Source organism: Pimephales promelas, chromosome 1 (genome assembly GCF_988280905.1).
Source record: "Pimephales promelas chromosome 1, fPimPro1.hap1.1, whole genome shotgun sequence".
Taxonomy (NCBI): Eukaryota; Metazoa; Chordata; class Actinopteri; order Cypriniformes; family Leuciscidae; genus Pimephales; species Pimephales promelas.
The window spans coordinates 17,414,009-17,436,098 of record NC_142769.1 but is presented as its reverse complement, the minus strand read 5'-3'; the positions used below and the strand labels follow the sequence as shown (position 1 = coordinate 17,436,098).

Genomic DNA, 22,090 nt, shown 5'->3' with positions numbered 1-22,090 from the left:
GTCATGTCCCCTGAGGATATCATGTTTTAATGAAATAAGTTTGGTATTAAAAGTATAGAACAATAATGATAATGTTTTGTTGTAATGTGTAGCATCCTGCTCTTGTACATCTTCTCTCTTGCCCATTTCTTCATTTTCTTTTCCTTCCCTTTTTTTTATTATTCAGTACAGTTGAGAAAATAAAATTTCTCTCTGAATACCACTAGATGGCAATGAATACCTTTTTTTTGTGTGTATTTTTTGTTTTTGCCAAAGTTAGAATTACAGTTTGCTTGTACGGGTTTCAACACTGAAAAGTGGATGATTTAGTGATTTTGTTTTAGATTTTGTTTGCCTTGTCATTTCAGAGAGAGACGACTGGGAACTGTGCAATAAATGCAACATGATGAGACCAAAGAGGTCACACCACTGCAGCCGCTGCGGCCACTGTGTCCGTCGCATGGACCACCACTGTCCCTGGTAAAACTCTTGCAAGAAATACAAATAATAAAGTCAAAACACTTCTACCAGCTTTAGTTTGAGACATGGGAGTCTTTTAAAAAAGTTCAGCATTTATATCTTATCCGTGTATTTTGTACATAAATTGTCCAGTAAATTAATTTTCAACTGTTTAACATTGAGAAAAAAAAAGAGGTAATTTTATACGGTACTCTAAGGCTTGTTATGTCTATGTGAGACGTGCTGAGATCTTTACGATGGTTTAGGATCCAAACTGAAATCTGGCATGTTGACCTAAGGTCACAGTATAACCTTAAAGGACCCTGTACCCCAGACAGCTTTACATTCCTGGTGGGTTTTGTATGGAGGAAGTTTAATGAAGTCTCTGTAGAGGGGTAAAACAGAGGGAGAGGCGATATCGAGTGACCAGAGAAGCTCGTGTTAAGTCCAGCGCTACAGTACCGCTGAAGAAGGCTGCTGTCTGTCTGGACTCAGCAAATCGTGACTCCCTGTCATCGCCTGTAATGGCCGAGGGAAGCGGAGGGGAAAAAAAACGAGGCCATATCGTTTTCCGTCTTCGTTTGACTAACAGTTCAACCTTGCCTTGCTCTCCTCTCTCTCTTTTGGCCTTCTCTGCCTGCTTTCTCAACTCTCTTCTCTTGTGTTCCTCGTGATTCTTTATGTGCTTTGTCTTAAAATGCAAGCGAATAGCATTAATGTCAGACAGAGACCGCAACCTAAAACACATTGATGGCTGTATGATTTCTTTTGAAATGCTGCATTTACATATTTATGGCAAATCAATACTTTTTCTATTTAAATCACTTTTATTTAATTACTCTCTATTAATTGATCATTATTAGGTTATTAGGGTGGATTGGTGCTAAAGGAAGACCTTATGGACAATCCGCTTTTTACTCATAGTATATGATTTGAAAATGTATTGAAAATTGACCATGCAACACATTTTGTGCAGATACTTTGGCTAAAATAATGTTAAAGTTAATGCTTGTTCATAACAATCTCTTTAGCAAAGTTTGTAACATATTCTTTTCTGATAAATAAAGTAAATATGCTTTTATTTAATAAATGCAGTCATATGGTCATTTAAAATATCCAGTAAATGTGATTAAATAAAAATATCATTCTGAAAGACTTACACTTTTAAAGGAGATCCCCAAATGATTTAATATGGTTTTACAGTAGTAACAATACATATTTTATTTTATAATATTATTTAATAACTTGTTATGTGTGTAAAATTTTATATATATATATATATATATATATATATATATATATATATATATAATGGTTTCAAAATTGAATATAGTCATTATCCAACCTAAATTATATTATTATATATTATAGACTATTTTAATCTAACACTTAAATGACAGCCAGTTTTTTTATTATCCCATCATTTTTTTAAATTCAATCAATTCAATATTTGTATAGCATTTTCACAATACATATTTCAAAGCAGCTTTACAGAAAATGCATATTTTTACATTTAAGTGTAATCTGTTATTAGATGACTGTGTCAAAGTAATATCCATATAGACTTAATATTATGTCCATAGATTGTTGCGTGCGATTGTATTTCCACATGTGAAGCACGGATGTTTAGAGAAGTGATACGGTTGTGGATTTTTATGCCTATTAGTATCATAATGTTTAATTTAACTACATGTAATGATCAAACTGTATTATAAGCATTTTTGTTTGCAAGCTGACCCACTGTTTATTTTGACAAGCTGTTTAATTCAGTTTAGGTATTCAAATAAATATTAATACATATAACATATTAATTTGCACTTCTTGTATTACATCTCTCTCTCTCTCTCTCTCTCTCTCTCTCTCTCTCTCTCTGTATGTGCAGGATTAATAACTGTGTTGGGGAGGATAACCACTGGCTCTTTTTGCAGCTGTGTTTTTACACTCAGGTTCTGAGTCTTTACACTCTGGTGCTGGACTTTTGCCAGTACTACTACTTCCAGCCCCTGTCCTCGGTGGACCGGGTAAGACCATCTTACATTTACACCCCTACATTTATACTCCTACATTTATACTGTCCCGAGTGCTTTAAGTCTGTCACTCTAAGCGTTTAAATCATTGAATAACTATTTTAAAGCTTAGTTGTAAGTTATGTGGGTGGAGCTTATAATTTCCCTCCAATTCAGGGTGCACATTGTTTTAGGCAAACACAGTACAATAAATATGAGCCGTAATCAATATGGGTTAAGGTACACTAAAAATATTATTTAATTACTAATTACATCAACTGTGTAGTCAATTTCTGTGCTAATTACTCTCTCTAAAAACTACTTTCTAAATACCATAGCAACCGTGGCCATTTGAATGACATTCTACTCTTTTAATTCTTTCAAATAAATTCGATAAAATTGTATAAATTATTTTTGAACTGAACAAGGTATTTAAAGGGAAACAGTTACATTAAAAACATACATTTTAACATTAGGGGCCGTATCTTGCACCCAGCGCAATTGATTTATACACCGACACATGTATCATTCATATTTTGCACCCGTGCAAAGCGGGCTTTTCCCTCCATAGACGCACGCCGGCAAACTAGGGAATGAACTTGTGCTCCCCGGGCACAAAAAAGGAGGTGTGTTTCGGCGCAAACATTCCCTAGTGCTATTTTGCCATTCCAGAAAACGTCTCGGGTTATGACTATAACCCTTGTTCCCTGAGAAGGGAACGAGACACTGCGTCGATAAAATCGACTCTTTGGGGACGCTCCCTAAGCGTGCGCCTCTGAAGTATGAATGAAACTAATCCAATCCTGATTGGTGTTGCGTCGTGACGTAACATGTGACGGCATACCCGGAAGTATAAAAGTGACGCTGTCACAACACACACTAGCCTCGCGATGAAGCAAGACGCTCAAGGGTCTGAAAAGGGGGCGTGGCAACACGACGCAGTGTCTCGTTCCCTTCTCAGGGAACAAGGGTTATAGTCATAACCCGAGACGTTCCCTATCGAGGGAACTCAACACTGCGTCGATAAAATCGACTCTTTGGGGAACGAGTACCCACTAGGCCACGCACCGAACAGACCCGCCCCAGAGTGAAACTGATTAGGCACTCAGCAAGGGCCGAGTACGTGTGCACCGGGCGTACTGGGAAGGCTGAGACTGTAAAACCTGATGAAAGTATGCGGGGTAGCCCAGCCGGCTGCCTCACAAATCTCCTGCAGAGGTACTCCCGACAGAAGGGCCCTAGAGGAAGCCATGCCTCTAGTCGAGTGAGCCCTTAAGGCCAAAGGTGAAAGAACCCCACGCACCTTGTAAGCCTCAGTAATAGCCTGGACAATCCAGTTACTTATAGTTTGTTTGGTCGCCGGGAGCCCCCTCTTAGGTGACCCAAAGCATACTAACAACTGGTCAGATCTTCTCCAAGAAGCAGACTTTTCCAAGTATACACTCAAAGCTCTGACGGGGCAGAGCAAGTGAAGCCTCTCTTCTCCCGCCGACACATGAGGTGGAGGATGGAATGCCTGAAGGACTACAGAGCGAGCCGTACTCGAAGGAACTTTAGGCACGTAGCCCGGACTCGGGTGCAAAAAGGCCTTTACTTTGCCAGGGGCAAACTCCAAGCAAGCTGGCGTTACCGCCAGGGCCTGGAGATCTCCCACCCTCTTAAGAGAGGTAATCGCTAAGAGAAAGACCATTTTCAACGTTAAGTCCTTAGGCGAAGCCGACTCTAAAGGTTCGAAGGGAGCGAGGGACAACCCTTCCAGAACTATTGCCAGATCCCAGGCAGGCACCCTGGACCTGATCGCCGGCCTCATCCTCCAAGCACCACGGAGAAACCTAATGACCAACTGGTGCCTCCCCAGAGGTCCACCATCTACTGGCGCGTGGAAAGCCGAAACGGCAGCCACGTACACCTTAAGAGTGGACGGGGAGAGACCCGCAGAGAAACGATCCTGAAGGAATTCCAGAACTGAAGCCACTGGGCAGTTTACTGGATCCAACCTTCGTTCTCCACACCAAGTGTGAAACACCTTCCACTTGAGGCCATATAATCTCCTGGTAGATGGGGCCCTAGAGCTAAGTATGGTTTCAACCACCTCAGCTGATAAGCCAGCATTTAGGTACTGAACCCCCTCAGAGGCCAGACCCACAGCTTCCACAACTCTGGGCGAGGGTGGAAGATTGTGCCCTCCGCCTGAGACAATAGATCCCTCCTCAGAGGAATCGGCCATGGCGGAGCTATGAGGAGTGATATTATATCCGAGAACCATACTCGTGTCGGCCATCTCGGGGCAACCAGAAGTAGACTGATGCCCTCTTGACGGACCCTCTCCAGGACCCCTGGGAGCAGAGCGATCGGGGGGAAAGCATACAGGCGAAGCCTCGGCCAAGCCTGTACCATGGCATCCAACCCCAGTGGGGCTGGATGTGAGAGGGAGAACCAAAGTGGACAGTGGGACGTCTCTCGAGACGCAAACAGATCCACTTCCATCGGTCCGAACCTCTCCCATATCGACTTCACCACATCCGGATGAAGTCTCCATTCCCCGGGCCTCAGCCCCTGCCTCGACAGGATGTCTGCTCCCCGATTCTGAACCCCTGGGATATACATTGCCCTTATTGACAATATCTTTCCCTGGGACCAAAGGATAATCTGATGCGCCAGTTTGCACAGAGGGCGCGATCTGAGTCCCCCCTGTCGGTTCAGATAGGCCACCACTGACGTATTGTCTGTCCGTATAAGGACGTGGCGACCCTCGATGTCTGGGAGGAAGCTCCTCAAAGCCTTGAATACCGCCATCATCTCCAGGCAATTTATATGCCAAGTGCGATGATGGTCCTGCCACAGACCCCTGGTAAAGCGGCCGTCCATGACCGCGCCCCAGCCCGTAAGGGAGGCGTCTGTCGAAACGGTTTCCCGGCGACATGACACCCCCAACACTGGCCCTTGGGATAGGAACCAAGGCTTCTTCCATATTTGCAGAGACTGAAGGCACTTGCGCGTTACTCTGATCATACGGAACGGATTTCCTTTGGGTGAGAACCCCTTGGTCTTCAACCACCACTGGAGGGGCCTCATGTGAAGGAGGCCCAGAGGAATAATGTTGGATGCCGCTGCCATGAGGCCCAGCATCCTTTGAAAGTGTTTCACAGTGACGGCCTGACCTAGCCTCACCCTGGACACCATCGCCAGAATTGACTCGATACGTGCGGGAGACATACGTGCCTGCATTGTAATCGAGTTCCACACGACTCCCAAAAAGGTCGTGCCCTGGGACGGTTCTAGCACACTCTTCTTCAAATTGAGTCTTAACCCCAATTTTTGAATATGGCCAAGAACGACATCTCGATGCCGAACTGCCATCTCCCGAGACTGGGCCAAAATAAGCCAGTCGTCGAGATAATTCAATACGCGAATCCCCTGAAGTCTCAGTGGAGCAAGGGCCACGTCCATACACTTGGTAAATGTGCGGGGAGAGAGTGCTAGGCCGAACGGAAGAACCCGATATTGGTATGCTTCGCCCCCGAAAGCGAACCTCAGGTACCTCCTGTGACAAGGAAGGATGGAGATGTGAAAATAGGCGTCTTTCAGATCTATCGTGACAAACCAGTCCTCGGATCTGATTTGACTCACGATTGTTGGAATGGTCAACATTCTGAATTTGAACCTTCTCAGAGACCGGTTCAACACCCTGAGATCCAAAATTGGCCTTAACCCCCCATCCTCCTTTGGAACTATAAAGTACCGGCTGTAAAACCCGGACTCCCTGTCTACCGGAAGAACACGTTCTATGGCTCCTTTCGACAGCAGAGTCTGTACTTCTTGTTCCAACACCTGAGCCTGCTCTGGGACCACCGCAGTGAGCACCACCCCAGAGAACTTGGGGGGGCGGTGCGCGAACTGCAGTCTGTACCCAACTCGTATTATCTGCAGGACCCATGGAGATATGTTGGGAAGATGATACCATCCCTCTACAAAATCTGCTAAGGGTACCAGCCTCTCGAGGCTGGCCTCTGGTGTCTTTTCGCTGGAAATTGATGCGGCCCGAAGCGCTGTTAACGGCGGACCTGCATCTTTTCCTAGAGGGCCCCGTTGTGAGAACAACCTCGGTTGTCTCACTGCGGAGGGGGCAGCCCTCTGAAGTCCTGCCTTGGCTAGGACCTCTTTTCCGAAGTCCTCTTAGCCTGAATGACGTCCCTCAGGTCGCCCCTCTGGCTGGAGGACTTCGGTTTTTGGGAGCGTTTCCTCTGTTGCCAAGACCCCGGAGGGGGGGCTCTAGAGGAAACGCTCTCCTTCTGCTCTGCCCTGTGGGAGGAGCTGGCTGATGGCTGGGGCTGATTGCTTTGCCCCCCCCTACTAGATTTGGCCTTCGCTTTCCGGGGGAGGTACTGCTGGAACGCCGCAGATTGTTTTCTCGACTCCTGAAACCTGTCGACAACCGAATTAACGGCGTCGCCGAACAGGCCAGAAGCCGAAAGCGGCGCATCCAGCAGGAAGGACCTATCCTTTTCTTTAATACCGGATAAGTTCAGCCACAGATGCCTCTCCGTGGCCACCATGGCCGCCATAGAGCGGCCAATAGCGCTGGCCGCTTCCCTAGTGGCCCGGAGAGACAAATCTGCGGCCTTCCTCAACTCCGCGACATCTTCAGGAGTAGGCCCCTCCCCCTCATCCAAATCTTTCAGGAGGTCGGCCTGGTATGCCTGCAAAATCGCCATTGAGTGCAGACACGAACCAGCCCGACCCGCCGCCATGTAAGCCCTGCCCACCAATGCAGATGTCTCTCTGCAGGGCTTACTAGGCAACACCGGGGTCTTTAGGGAAGACGCCGATTCGGGAGAGAGATAGCTCGCTAAAGCCTCCTCCACCTTCGGCATCTTCCCATATCCCATATCTCGAGCCCCCATAACATTGCTGTAATCTATTACATTGGGACTCGAAATACGGGACGAATGCGGTCTTTCCCACGTTCTCGAGATCTCTTTATGGAGATCAGGGAAAAACGGCAGACCCCGGCGGTGAGGCTGTGACCTGCGCTGCAGGTAACGCTCGTCCATTTTACTGGTGACTTGCGTTTCCTGCTCATGTTGTGGCCAGCTGATGTTTAGTCTGGCCACAGCGCGTGTCACAACCTCCACCAGCTCCTCATAACCCAGGCCGCGTGATGGCGTGCTGAGATCACGGTCGTCCGCATCGATGCTGAGCACGTCCCCTTCCTCAGAAGTAGACAGCTCAAGCACCGGGACCTGATCGCGGGTAGGAGAAACCGCAGCGCGGGCTCCCACACCACTCTCAGAGGCTGCGGGACCAGCCGATGGCGAGCGAGAAAATGCCTCAGCATTCTCACTCTCCTCCGCCAGATCCCGCTGCGAACCCCAGGATCTCAGTCGCCGCATCGCCTCGACATATGCGGGACCGGAACCCTGGGGAACGCGAGCCTGACCGTGCTCGTCAAAGCACGCCAGCCGGGAGCGCAGCACTCTAATAGGCAAAGCCTCACACATTTCACAAGCAGCCCCCTCGAGAGCTGCCCGTGCGTGCTGCACTCCCAAACAATACACACATAGAGAGTGTGCGTCCCCACCCGTGATGAAACGAGGGCAGGGATGCACACACCTCTTGAATTGTTCACTGGCCATACTTTCTTTCAATAATAAGACAAACAACACCAAATAAGACAGACAGTTTCAACATAAAGCGCTTGCTGAAGAGCGAAAGCTAGTGTGTGTTGTGACAGCGTCACTTTTATACTTCCGGGTATGCCGTCACATGTTACGTCACGACGCAACACCAATCAGGATTGGATTAGTTTCATTCATACTTCAGAGGCGCACGCTTAGGGAGCGTCCCCAAAGAGTCGATTTTATCGACGCAGTGTTGAGTTCCCTCGATAGGGAACAATTGCGCCACTGACTAGAAATAAAAAACGAGTCCAAACTCAGTTGTTGTGCGTACATTCAGATGCTATTTTAAATGCGCAAGCTTGGCCATAATACAGCGTGAGAACAACGCACATACACTGTAGATGATTCTCTCATCTATACAGATGCATTTTACTTTTTGTAAAAGATACATTATTATAAGGGAAAATATTAAAACACGAGGGAAATCATTATTGTGTCCATGACGATGGGAAAAATAGATTTACCCAAATTATTATATGCATGTTTAACCGAAGCTAGCAACAACGCCGAGATCCACCCACAAAGTTACTTGCACGCTTGACACTAAGAGTAATCCCTTACTTTTTTCAATGGAAAAGTAATTAAATTATAGTTATTAAGTACTTAGTAATTGCATTACACCCAAAACACCACACATATTCCATTAACAAGCAATACATGTTTTACTTTGCAAACAATGGCAGTACTATGACAGTGATGGTAATATAATACTTTGTCTAAATCTTGATTTTTTTTGGCAACAATAAAAAAATTATATACTGTATATATGTATATATACTGTATATATATTATTAGTCAGATTATCTGTTTGATATTGTTTCCAGTTCATTTGGCATATTTGATATGAATAGTTAAGTCAAGTACATTGCATTCTGGAATACAGCACATTATGCATTATATTTTGTCAAATACATATTTGCATATTGTAATGAAGAACTATTAAATGTAGTATGCTGTTTTTCATTTAGCTCTCTTTATTATTCTGTGGTTTAATAGAATCTTTTCAATCGAGGCAGATGATTTAGCACTGGATTTGCACCTCTTAACTGAGATTAGGGACCTGCAGGTGGCATCAGCATTACTGTTAAGTACTAAATAAGCTTTGAATGCGAGACACTGAATTTAACACCAGTTGTATTTGCATGCGATGATCGTTTGTACTGGTCTTATGCCATATCATTTCACCCAAAACACACCTGCAAACAGCAATTTCCCAAAGTTTAAGCCTTTATGGTTTTATTGCATATTTTATTGCTGCTTTCAAATAATGTTATTGATTTAAGAAAATCTTGATGATCCCATAGTTGTTCCACAGAAAACAATTTCTTAAAAAACAAAACATAACAAAAAACAACCCTGTGACCCTGCGCCCTTTGGACCGATTAATCACTTCCAAAATAAAAGTTTGTTTACATAATATATACAGTGTGTGTGTGTGTGTGTGTGTGTTTGTGTGTGTGTACTGTGTATAATTATTTTGTATATATAAATACACACATATGCATGTATATATTTAAGAAATATTTGCATGTATTTACTTATATATATTTCTACACACACACACACACACACACACATATATATATATATATATATGTGTGTGTGTGTGTGTGTGTGTGTGTGTGTGTGTGTGTGTGTGTGTGTGTGTGTAGAAATATTTGATATATTAATAACACATTTTTATTAAATATATACATGCATGTGTGTGTATTTTATATACACTACTGTTTGTATACACACTACATGCATGTGTGTGTATTTTATATACACTACTGTATAAATACACTGTATTTATATACACTAGATTTTTAATGTTTTTAAAAGAAGTCTCTTCTGCTCCCCAAGGCTGCATTTAAATGATTAAAAAATACAAAACATTAATATTGCGAAATATTATTACAATTTAAAATGTCTGTTTTCTTTGTGAATATATATATATATATATATATATATATATATATATATATATATATATATATATATATATATGAATTTTCATCACCATTACTCCAGTCTTTAGTGTCACATGATCCTTCAGAAATCAGTCTAATAGGATGATTTGCTGCTCAAGAAACATTCATTATTAATTTCAATGTTGAAAACTGTTTTTTACATTTTTATTTCAGGATTCTTTGATGAATAGACAGTTCAAAAGAACAGCTTTTATCTGAAATGGAAAGCTTTTGTAACATTAAACACTACCCTTTAAAAAGTTTGGGGTCAGTAAGAATTTTTTATTTAATTTTTTTTTTGGGGAAAAAAAAAGAAATCATTACTTTTATTCATCAAGGATGAGATAGATTGATCAAAAGTTACAGTAAAGACATTTATAATGTTAGAAAAGATTCTATTTGGAATAAATGCTGTTCTTTGAACTTTCTATTCATCAAAGAATTATTGAAAAAAAAAGTGCACAACTGTTTTCAACATTGAAAGTAACAATGAATGTTTCTTGAGCAGCAAATCATCCTATTAGACTGATTTCTGAAGGATCATGTGACACTGAAGACTGGAGTAATGATGATGAAAATTCAGCTTTGATCACAGGAATAAATTACACTTTACTATATATATTCACAAAGAAAACAGACGTTTTAAATTTTAATAATATTTCGCAATATTTTTTTTTTTTTTTTGTATTTTTTAATCATATAAATGCAGCCTTGGGGAGCAGAAGAGACTTCTTTTAAAAACATAAAAAATCTTACCAATCTAAAACTTTTGACCGGTAGTGTATACAAAATAATTATACACAGTACACATATATATTATATGAACACAAACTTTTATTTTGGATGCGATTAATTATTTAGTCTTATGGTCTGGTCTTGTATTTTAATGTAATGGTCTGATGATTGGTGGCTTTAGGGGTAGTGGGTGATTAATACAATTTCACAATTTTGACAATCAAAATGAAATTAGTTGTAATTAAATAAAATGATATTTGTTTTAAGAGCATAGTGGTCTTTGATAAATTTTAGAGTGGAAATGTTGCTATTTTAAAAACTAATAGCAGGTGAAGTTGTGGGTTTTATGCCATGTCTCAGAGTCAGGAATATAGTGCTGTGTTTTTTCGTCAGAGCATTTAAATTCACAGGAGCATCATTCCAACTTGAATGCAGCTGAACAGCTGAGCCTGAGCCATCATGGCAATGCTAGAGCGCCTGTAAATAAAAGCCCATAACGCTCAATTTCCTGTTTTTGTTTATTCTGTGGCGCATTGTGTTTGAGTAAACAGACGCAGCTGAGAAGCGAGAGATGCTGTATGGACACAGAAACAGCTGTATGGAAGAGATAGTGACGTTATCTTTCCCATAAGAAGCAAAGTATTGTGGATTTTGTGTATTTGTGTGTTTGCTGTAATAGTCACAGATAAGCCTTTACCGAAAGAAAACAAGCAGTGTCACATCACTTTCCATAACGGCCTGGGGTCCCAAAATGTATAGCATAAAAATCTTGCATGGGAATGGTCTGATTTGTCCATGAGAGATTATAGCATGTGTGTGAAATGTTTGTCTCTCTCAGGCGGAGTTTGCAGTACGTCATGAGTTGGCTCTTCTACGTGGGTCCTGTTTCATGGGGCTGATTATGTTTGGTGGAATGAGTAGCCTTTTCTACACACAAGTCAAAGGAATCCTCGCAGTAAGTACATAAATTGTGCTGGTCATATGATGGTACTAAAAAGAACATTATTTTGTGTGTTTGGTTTATTGCAATGTGTTTACGCGGTTTTAGGTTAAAATGGTCAATATTTTACACATACTGTACATTATTGTCGCTCCTCTATGCCCTCCTTTCTGAAACGAATCGATTTTCACAAAGCTCATCGTTCTGAAAAGCGTGGTGTGCTCAGATTGGCCAGCAATGAATGTGCATTGTGATTGGCCCAAAAACCATTAGCGTGTCACGGAAATGTTACGCCCCTTACCATATTTGGAACATCAGCTCCCAAAGTAATAATGACAGGTGATATTAAAGCTATAGTATACTAGGGGTTGAACCGACTAGTCGATTAGTCGACTAGTCGACCTTAATGGCATTGCTGGCAAGCTGGCATTGATTACATATCTACATACCATTAGATTTACTTACCATTCTGAACTATATTATTATTATTTTTTTTCACCTGCTGCCAGGTTCTTTTTCCTTCACTTAAGTTGCTGCTGCATGAAAGCAATTAACGTTACTGTTATTCACACACAAACTTTGCAATGTGTTGTTTGTGACACATAAATGTTGATAAAGTATTTTAAATAGTTTACACCGCTACTTGCGCATTGAGACGATCAGCAATTTCCTGCCAACCTTTCTCTCTTGCTTTATTTACTGCCGCTGTATTGCCTTTTTTGGTGATGACATCTTTAAATTCTTCAGCAAACGCTGTTCCGTTGCCGTGAACATCGCTGCTCTATCTTTTCCTTTTGTTGCCATGGTAGCCCACAGTAAATCGATTGACCCATGCTCGACTTTTCAGGACTTTTAAAGAATGGTATGCACACGCAATTATCTAGGCTACTTAAACCTGACTCAAATTAGTAAGATCATATGATCCTCAACTTACTGTTATGGAACCAATTTAAGCGCGGCTGTTTAGCTCGGCTCATTCAAGTCAGGTTTTGGACTTTAATCCCCGCTTTTCTAAGCGGCTTTTATGGAACAGCCCCCTGGTGTAAACAGGATAAGATAAAACATCATGGAATCACATAATAATGACAAGTAATGACATGAGATATGAACATTTTACATTTATATTACAATGATTATTAGTCCACTTTAAACATTGTACTAGCTATATGTAATTACATGTCTCAAGCAACTACTGTACATGTCAACCAACTCTCATCAGAGTATTAGTAGACTAGACTGTTAGTTTAGGGTTAGGGTCTGTACAATAAGTTGACATGTACGGTACCTGCAAAGTTCAATAGAATGTCTAAAGTGGACTGTCAAAATAGTGTTACCCAATTATATTCCATTCAGGATATATTATCAAAATAAAATATCAGCTATACAATATTTTCTTACAAAGGCTCAGTTAAATCCAGAGGTGTGGGAGGCGCATTTTGAATACCATCAACCTCTCTTCAAAATACAATACGCTTTTAAATGATTTTTCAAGATAAATACATATAGCGTATTATTTGAAAGCATAAACAACTGAATGTTAAACCAGTCAAAACAGCATTTTTAAACAATCCCACTTAAAATTTGAGCTAAAATGTAGTTTAAACCATGTATATGATTGAGCTGCTGGGTGTGCGTTATTGGTCATTTTGTGTTTCTGTAAAAAAAGATAATATAGATAATAACAATTATGATGTCCAAGGTTAGGAATACTCTAAAAGTTACTTAAATGTAAAATGTGTTCTCCTTTTAACAACATTAACTTTATAGTAGTGAAAAGCGACTTCCCTTTTTTGCATGTTTTCTTGCGTCGCTGGATGTTGGGCTCATGAACCCTAATTAAATTGTCTGGAATTGGCCAAACTGTTTTGCTGAAATCAGTACAATGTTAGGAATGGGAATTGCCGCAAAAGCGTCTGAAGCAGGAAAGACCAGCCGGCAGAGGATATGTTCTCAAACAATGATTTGTCCGAAAAGATCCCTTAAGGGTTTGACATATATACAGTAGGTGGTCCCTCATATTCTGGTGAGCATACGTGAGCATACGCATAACCACCTTTAAAAGGTGGTCAGACGTTGTATCTCTGTGTATAGCCTATACTATATTACTGAGTCCTTCAATCTCTTTTTCTACTTCCTTTATGTCCTCCATCCTTTCTCTGTTGATTAGGCCTGAAGATTGCTGTGATTGGGGCAAGCGGGATAATCACATTTGATTCTATCCTTTAATTGATGACTTCATGTGATGCAAAAGAGGATTAGCAGTGTCCTAGTTAAATTCAGCAAAAAAGTGCAGCCCTTTAAAAAGCGTACACCTCCCCTTAATCTTATTCTCTGGTTCCCAGTCATGATCACTTTGACCCCCACGCGTCCACCATATGCTATGGAAACGATTCAAAGAACACATCCTATCCTCGGTCATTTGAGTAGTGTCTTCCGTCTTCTCATTACATATTTCCAACTAAATAACTAAGTTCAAGATAGCAATGTACACTTGTTATGGGTCAGTTTACCCAACTGTAATCTTTCTCCGAACCCTTAGGACAACAGTGTCGTCCTCCATTGGCTCAATTGCACAAGCCTGAAAATGTAATCCTGTTATCCTTAATTATTACACAAGCTGCGTCCAGCCGTTTCTATTAGATGACCTTTGACGTTAACCCATTCTTGCAGGAGACTTCCTTTGGCAGCGCTAATCTAACCTGTGTTGCTAAAAGCCCATGTTAAGCTGTCTTTATCGTGTGTCCTGTACTGCCCTTAAGCCTTCTCGTTATCCAAAGGCCAGGAAAGTCCTGATGCTTTATCGCACAAGCTACTCTTTCACCCCTCTATCCCATGTTGTGATGTCTTGGAAGATTTAGCGGCTGACAGGGTGTTTGTTCATAGCCCCGTGCCAGTCATAGCAACTGTGGAAGCAGACTTTACCATTGATCCCTGCAAAGATCTTTTCCTCACGCATGCTCTCTGTGTACAGCTCAGTTCGGCCTGAAGTGCAGCCATGTCGGATTGGCATGACGCTTGCTGCTCCTGGCCAAGAGTGTGTCCTCTAGCGGTTCACAGTGTGAATCTAACTTATGAAGAGTCATTGACTTCAGCAATTCAAGTCGGGATTTTTACATAACCTCTGATGGTTAACGGAGCCCTTTTTTATTTATTTGTCTTGTGGATCGCACACAAAGCACAGATTGTTCTAAAAAAGCCACTGTCAATCACACGTCCACCATTTTTCACACAAACAGGCCCTTCAGTCTCGCCTCTGTTAATCCCACCTTATTTACATATTCAGTCTGTTTTTTGTTTTTTGTCTCTTTGCCGCGTCTCTTCACCTGGCAAGCAGGGGGGATTTTAGCATCCCTATGCATGCGGTCCCATTGTCCGCAGGCAGATGCCCTTTTGCCCCTGTGCCAACTTGGCAAGGTGAGGAGGGCACCAAGGGAGTGTTGCTGCTGTCAGCTTCACTGTCTCTCTTTTGTCTCAGTGTATTCTGTAGTGGGTTTTCACTCCCAGCGTGGGAAAGATCAAAAACCGATCCAATTCACCCCCTCGCATCCACTGGCTCGCTGTCATAAATCATTTCATGAATTGTCATTGTATTGTCTCGTACATTCATAAGAAATAACTTGCTCATAGTTCGTTGCTGATACTAAGCAATATCCTTCATGTTTTCCACGGCAGGACACAACGACCATAGAGAAGATGTCGCACTTATTGGAAGACATGTAAGTATCGAAACTTGCAGTTTCATTTCAGTCATTTAACAATAATGTAATGCCATCTAAATCAGCGGGGCTACTTGTTACAGCTCAACTGTAAAAATCTTACTGGCCTCAAACTTAAAACCGTAAAGAGTTTTATTCAGCGAAGAAGCATTACATTAATCAAAGTGTCAATATAAATAAAATTGTTATACAAACGATTTCCGTAACACTTTAGTTTAGTGGTTGTTTATTACTACTAACAAAGCACTTATTAATGCCTTATTCTGCTGCATGACCATATTCCGCATCCCTTAATCCTAACCAATATCTAAACTTAACAACTACTTTACTAACTATTAATAAGCAGTAATTAGGTTTAAAAGTACAAATATTCTTTGAGAATCAGCATATTAAAATGATTTCTGAAGGACACTGAAAAATGAAATAATAGATACAGTCGGTTGGTCTGGGAATGCCCCCGGGAACGCCCCGTCACGTGAGCCTTGGCGCTCATTGAAATACATGCGACAATCATGCCGAAGAGTTGCTGTGTCGTTTTCTGTACCACCAATTATAAGTACCAAAAAATTATAAATTGAAGTTCTACATCCTTTCTTACACTGGATAGGAGGACAAAATGGCAAAATTATTCATAACTTATTAGATTACTGTGTGAGTAGATCCCTGTGTGATATAGTAGTGGGTCTTAAACTCGTATTAGGCAGTGGGCCAGATTTGTCTGACGTTATATCCCTTACGAAAAAGAACTATAGTAATCCAATGGCTATAAGTATTATTCTATAGTGGTGTATAATACTTCTGCATAGGCGCGGGAAGGGGGCTGCAGCCCCCCTCGTCATAGCATCAGCCCCCCCTGGTGAGGGGCTGTGGTGGTGGACTATAATAAATAATATACTTAAAAACTTAAAAAAATAGACAAAAGATATGGTGTTTGATATGTATAAGAGAGTGTATAAGATGTATATGGGCAGTGTATAAGATATAAACTAATGTTTAATTATTTTAATATTTCGTGAATCGATATACTACGCCTGCGCGCGCCTCCTCCTCAGTTGCTTGCTTCTGTAACCTGACACTCGTTTGAATCTCTCTTGTTCGGAGATTCATCAGAAACACACCAGAACCAGAACACAAGACCATGTTTGGTGCACTTTAGATAGAGGTAAGAAATGGTTTTAAATCCATTATAGGCCTACTGCCGCCAAGCATTTTAGATTTATTTATTTCTGTATTCTGTTGCCATTCATCGTCGTCCTGAGGCTAACATTGGGCAGCCCATCATTAAATAGGCTAATATGCATGTATAGTGATTAAATATGACATTAGTCAAATTTTAATTTTTCAGATAATTTCTGAAAAATAAAAATGTAACTGTCATACTATTAGTTACTGTTCTGTTCTCACATATTATCCATAGAGATATTATCACATACCCGTTCTCAGTGGCGTTTTCTACCGGATGGCGGATGCCAAGGGAAGTCAGGCATCCAATCTAGTCCGACAATCACTATTATAGTAAATAAAACATTTTATTTGACACACAGTGATATTTGTGTTTGGCCTCTCATTTTACGTGATTGATTATTGATGAAGCGTGATCAATGGACAGCGTAGGCACAAGCTGAGTTTCGGCGCCCCCAAGTTCACGTGCAATGCAAGTGATTGTGCCAGCACCTTATTATTCTGCTAGATATTTGTTTCTTATTTATTAAATACAGGCAATTGGTTGATAACACATTGATTAAAATTAAGATATTTATATTAAACGAAAATCTTTTAAAAAGAGTCTTTCTACAAAACAAAACATAATGAAGTGAGTGGTTAAAATCATGTTTCTCATGATGCATCTTTCTCATGCTGCCAGCTCACTTTCATAATCCACATTGATTAAATAAAAAAAAAAAAACATTAGTCTATAATATTTAAACAAATATGATAATAAATATATTTACTTTATTGGCTACAACACGTATACTGTACAGAGAAATTAAGTTTTTTTGTCATAATGACGTCATATTTTTCAACCCAGCCCTCAGCCCCCCTCGTCTGAAACAGCTTCCCGCGCGCCTGTACTTCTGTGATGTTCTGTAATACCTCTGTACTTCTAGGCTATGTCCCAAAATACTATAGTATTCCTATAGGATTAACGTTAATATAATATTTTGTCCCAAAATACTACACGATTCCTATAGTTGTTTTTCATAGGGGATGTTTCATTCACATTAGTGTTATCAGCTGAAGGTTATCGGCTCAATACAGACTGCAGTCTGTGAGATTTCGGAAAACTGTCAGCAAAGTCCCTCTGCAACTTCGTAGCTTCTACTAATGATCACCGTTTTACAAAAGCATTAATAGTTTCGAGTGAAGCATGCGTACAATTGGTAAGTGACAAGGTTTTATGGACTTATAGTAACTTATACGCAAGTTGATTGAGTTATAGGCGAATGCTACCGGTAGCTACAGCGATGTCTTACCTGGAGATTCAACCAGATAACAATAGTCTGAAAACGACACCTCCGGCCTTTTGGTTGTCATTGACCCAGTTTTTAATTAAATAAGGGCAATCACAACTTATTACAGTTCATTTTGCAATGTACCGTTGCCGGTCGCCAGGCGTCAACGACTCGCAATATGACATTTTTGTCATTCAAATACATAGCATGGTCGCGCTGCTTTCCCCCACACCGACCACGCCCCCCCCCCCCCCAACTATGACGCGTTTCCGACTGTATGAATGGCTGCTAAAATAGAAAACTGTTATTTTAAATTGTAATCCACCTATCAACTAAATTTTGACTTGGTGATCTTAAGAGAATTTGTTCAAAAACATCACTGACCTTAAACTTCTGAACAGTATACTTGTTTCAAAAAAGAAAATTCAGAATTAGTTTTTCTTCTGATTTACTCTTCTAGTGTTTCATAATTGTTTTACTGTGTAAATTTAACTGAAAACCAATTAATAGCAGGTTGCATTATGTAATATGACAACATTCCCCACTATTGGCCACAATGAATCGATTTGTGTTCAATAAACCATATCGTTCTTCCACTACCTTTAATAACTTTTTATAAGGTGTTTAGATTATGTGTCTAAAATAGAAATTAATTTTCAAAACATAAACCTGCAATGACTAATTTTCACTTGAGTAAAATGTGTGACAACTAGCCCCAGTTTCTCCTAAAGCTCTTAGCTTCTCTCTATAGTTCATATTTCAGGGGTGATATTATTTCACATGAACTTATGATGCATACTTTAATTTATTCCGCTCTCCCAGTGGACCGCGGCGGTCGTGGCAGCAAGCAATGGCTGAGGTGTTTGGCACTCGCTGGAAGATCCTGTGGTTCCTGCCGTTTAGGAGCAGACAGCCTCTAAGGCTCAACCTGACCTCACGCTCTCATGTGTAGACAGACAGACAGAGACACACACACATCTCTCCAGTGGGAAAGGTTACCCTCCGACCCCAATCTCTCCCCCCTCCCCCTTTGTCTTCAGCAAAACACTCTCCACTATAGATTGGTATCTCTACTGGATCAAACTTCTTCAGGTTCTACATTACTGATGAAAATAATCTGATATATACATCTATTCATATAGAATGAAGTTGGAAATGACAGTGTCAAATATGTAGTCTTTTTCTGTTTTGACTGCACATGCTGGGTCAGGGAAGGTCAAGGGAATAGTTGATTGTGAGGCTTTGTTGTCTCCAGGGTAACCCTTATTTGTTGAGCCCTCTGCCCAGTCCTCTCCCCCAGGTCTGGATCACGTGAGCACTTGTCATGCAAGTGGGCGGAGATTGTCTGGTTTTATGGCACTGAGGGTTGATGGCTCTCGAGGTGAGTCATGACCTCTGGCATGGGTGAAAGACACTGCTGAAGTTTCGTTTAACAACGCACACATACACGTACAAAAACACAGTTTACAATACCTTTTACTATAACGCACATAATTACGCATTCCTCTGCACCAAGCACTGCTAATGCCTGCTAAGCGTTTGACTACTATAACTGTATTTGATTGTTTTCTTTTTCATTGTTTATGTTTTTGTGCCTTTTAAAATCCGTGTTTTTAAATCATTTGTGTCTTATTAAACATTTATTTTTATGTTTATATCACAGTGGAAATGGGGTGCATTATTTTGAGGAGCTGTTAAACTAATAATAATAATAATATCCAATGATGCTTTATTTTAAATGACACATCAAAAAAAGTTCAAATGTTCTAAATTAAATTCACTAAAAAGGATTAAACATGATTTATATTTTTTTATTTTTGCCCGGATAGGTTATTGGACAAGACTATAAATGCATAACTTGTCATTAAATTACCTTGTAACATTTGTACAAGTTCCAAATCCAAACCCTGAAATCAAGTAGCAAATCCCCAAATGTCTGAAGTGCCTCTAAACATGCAGTTCTAATAAAATAACGTACTATACGTTAGCTGAAAAAAAGACACTACTGTGACTTTTTTTGGTTTACAGTTTTCTGAAAACACCGTAATGATCCACAAGTACATCTGGGGTAAACACATTTATACTTACAAGCCAATCTTAAACAGTTAAACAATAATTTTTCTTGTCATGATGGCTCTGATAGCGATTGGTTGCCCTTTCTATCTTAAATCTAGCTCTAGTTGAGATCCCATTTGAAAAGCTAGATTGAGAATATGAATTTAATTTAAAACAAGCTCAAATGTACCACTATCATAACCTGAAGTAGTTACAATTTGTCAACAGAAGAGAATCTCTTTGTCTCGCATTACACTCCACACAAATAATGTTATAAATCAGCTCTTTGTTTTTTGTTACAGCATTTAGAAGCTGAAAACAGTTACTTATTACAAGAGGTACAGACTTGAATATGTATTGTGAATATCATGTTTTTTTTAACTTTTTTATTTGTCTTTTTCTGTTGGTTGTTATTGTTTCAGTACATTTTATGACTTGTGATTTTACGGAATGGGGGTCATATTATTGGTTATTAAAAACTGCTGAGTTTCTTCTATTTTAGAATTTCTGAGCACAGTAGCTGTCTTAAATTTTATTAAGATTGATTTTTTTTTTTTTTGCTGTTAAACCAATGTTGTGAATTATCTAAATCTTTTCATCACTACCCAACTGTCACAATGGGGGAAGATATTGTGCAGGGGCTTCTGGATTGATTCCATTACTTGATTCAAATGACATTTATTTAATATTTAATATTATAGAACAACTGAATTATATTAACATCTTATCAATTATTAAGAGAGCTTATAAAAGTGCAGTACTCACTGAAGCTTCATGTTTATAGGCTGTGTGTGCGTGTGTGTGTGTGTGTGTGTGTGTGTGTGTGTGTGTGCGCGCGTGTGTACTGTATGTGTCAATTGTGAAGCAATAAGACCTGCTAGAATTTATTCACTGTTATAGCAGATATTACTATTGTGAGTACAGATATTCCACTGAACATTGTGTTACTTTAATACACTATTCATAAATATTATAATATAAGCAACCAGTAAGCGCTGTCTTGTAATATGTCCTGACGACCATATTCAGGTTTATGATTGAATCATGTCAGTTATGGAGTTTGTTTATTAGCTTATTTTTTGTGGAGTCATTCATAATATTTATTTTGTATGGGTCATGGGAGTTTAAAGCATATCAAATTATTTATGAAAGCATTTTTTTAAATAAACGGTGTTCTTTTACTTGACTACAGTTATTTTGGTTTGTGCTTTTTATTATATAAAAGTAAAAAACTTTTCACACTTTTACTAGTTTATTTAATTTATCCATTAACAATGTCTAACAGTTTAAATAAATTATTCAGATATCTGTACAATATATCATGAACACTGTCATTTCCATGACATCTAATATTATCTTTTGTGTTTAATAATATTTCTGGATTACAATTGCATATTCCTTCGTCTTAATAGCAAACACATTATATATATATATATATATATATATATATATATATATATATATATATATATTTATTTATTTATTTATTTTATTTTTTGTAAATTGTCAAAACTGTCTGCCAAAACCCAAAACTGCAAAATGAACCATTGGTCTAATTACACATCGGTACCTAGTCGACCTAGTTCTCTGAGATTTGTTTGCATGAAAATCAAATGTAAAGTGTTGTATCTCTAAAAACTGTTGAGCATAATATAACGCTAGTATATACGGCATAGAGTAATGAAAAATCACTAGTTAATACCACTAACAAGGCTCAAAATAGCCCCACACTAACACTGTTACATAATGAGTGTCCCTACATGCAAAACGAAACATTAGGAACTGTGTAAGTGTACAGACAGATTAATAAGAATATATTTTATAAAAACAGTCCACTTCGTGTGTACAGACTGGAGCCATCTTTGGAGAACAATCTCGACAAGTTGAACCACGAATACCCGTGCCAAGTGAGCTGAAATGTATGAAGTTCAGCGAACTTCTGAACTGTGAATGCCGTTTGTGGTTCGACTGGTCGAGACTGTTTTCCAAAGATGGCTCCTGCCTGTATCAAGGGGGTAATCCATCGGCCGGAAGTTGAAGCCTCACGGGAGCCGCCATTGTAGCAGAACTTCACCTGCTGTTAGCATTCCATTGACTCCCATTGATTTTGGCGT

The 22,090-nt window shown here is 40.0% G+C and overlaps 1 protein-coding gene across 3 annotated transcripts in view; it reads left to right on the top strand.

Annotated features, from left to right (window-relative positions):
* zdhhc21 (zDHHC palmitoyltransferase 21) overlaps window positions 1-21,167 on the top strand; it is a 32,062-nt gene extending 10,895 nt beyond the window's left edge. For all 3 annotated transcript variants that reach the window (XM_039660482.2, XM_039660481.2, XM_039660480.2), the window contains exons 5-9: window positions 348-459; window positions 2,321-2,459; window positions 11,651-11,767; window positions 15,425-15,468; window positions 18,744-21,167. In XM_039660482.2, coding sequence (XP_039516416.1) covers window positions 348-459; window positions 2,321-2,459; window positions 11,651-11,767; window positions 15,425-15,468; window positions 18,744-18,873 — 542 coding nt within the window. In that variant the 3' untranslated portion in view covers window positions 18,874-21,167. The remainder of the gene's footprint in view (window positions 1-347; window positions 460-2,320; window positions 2,460-11,650; window positions 11,768-15,424; window positions 15,469-18,743) is intronic.
* The last annotated feature ends 923 nt before the right edge of the window (window positions 21,168-22,090 follow it).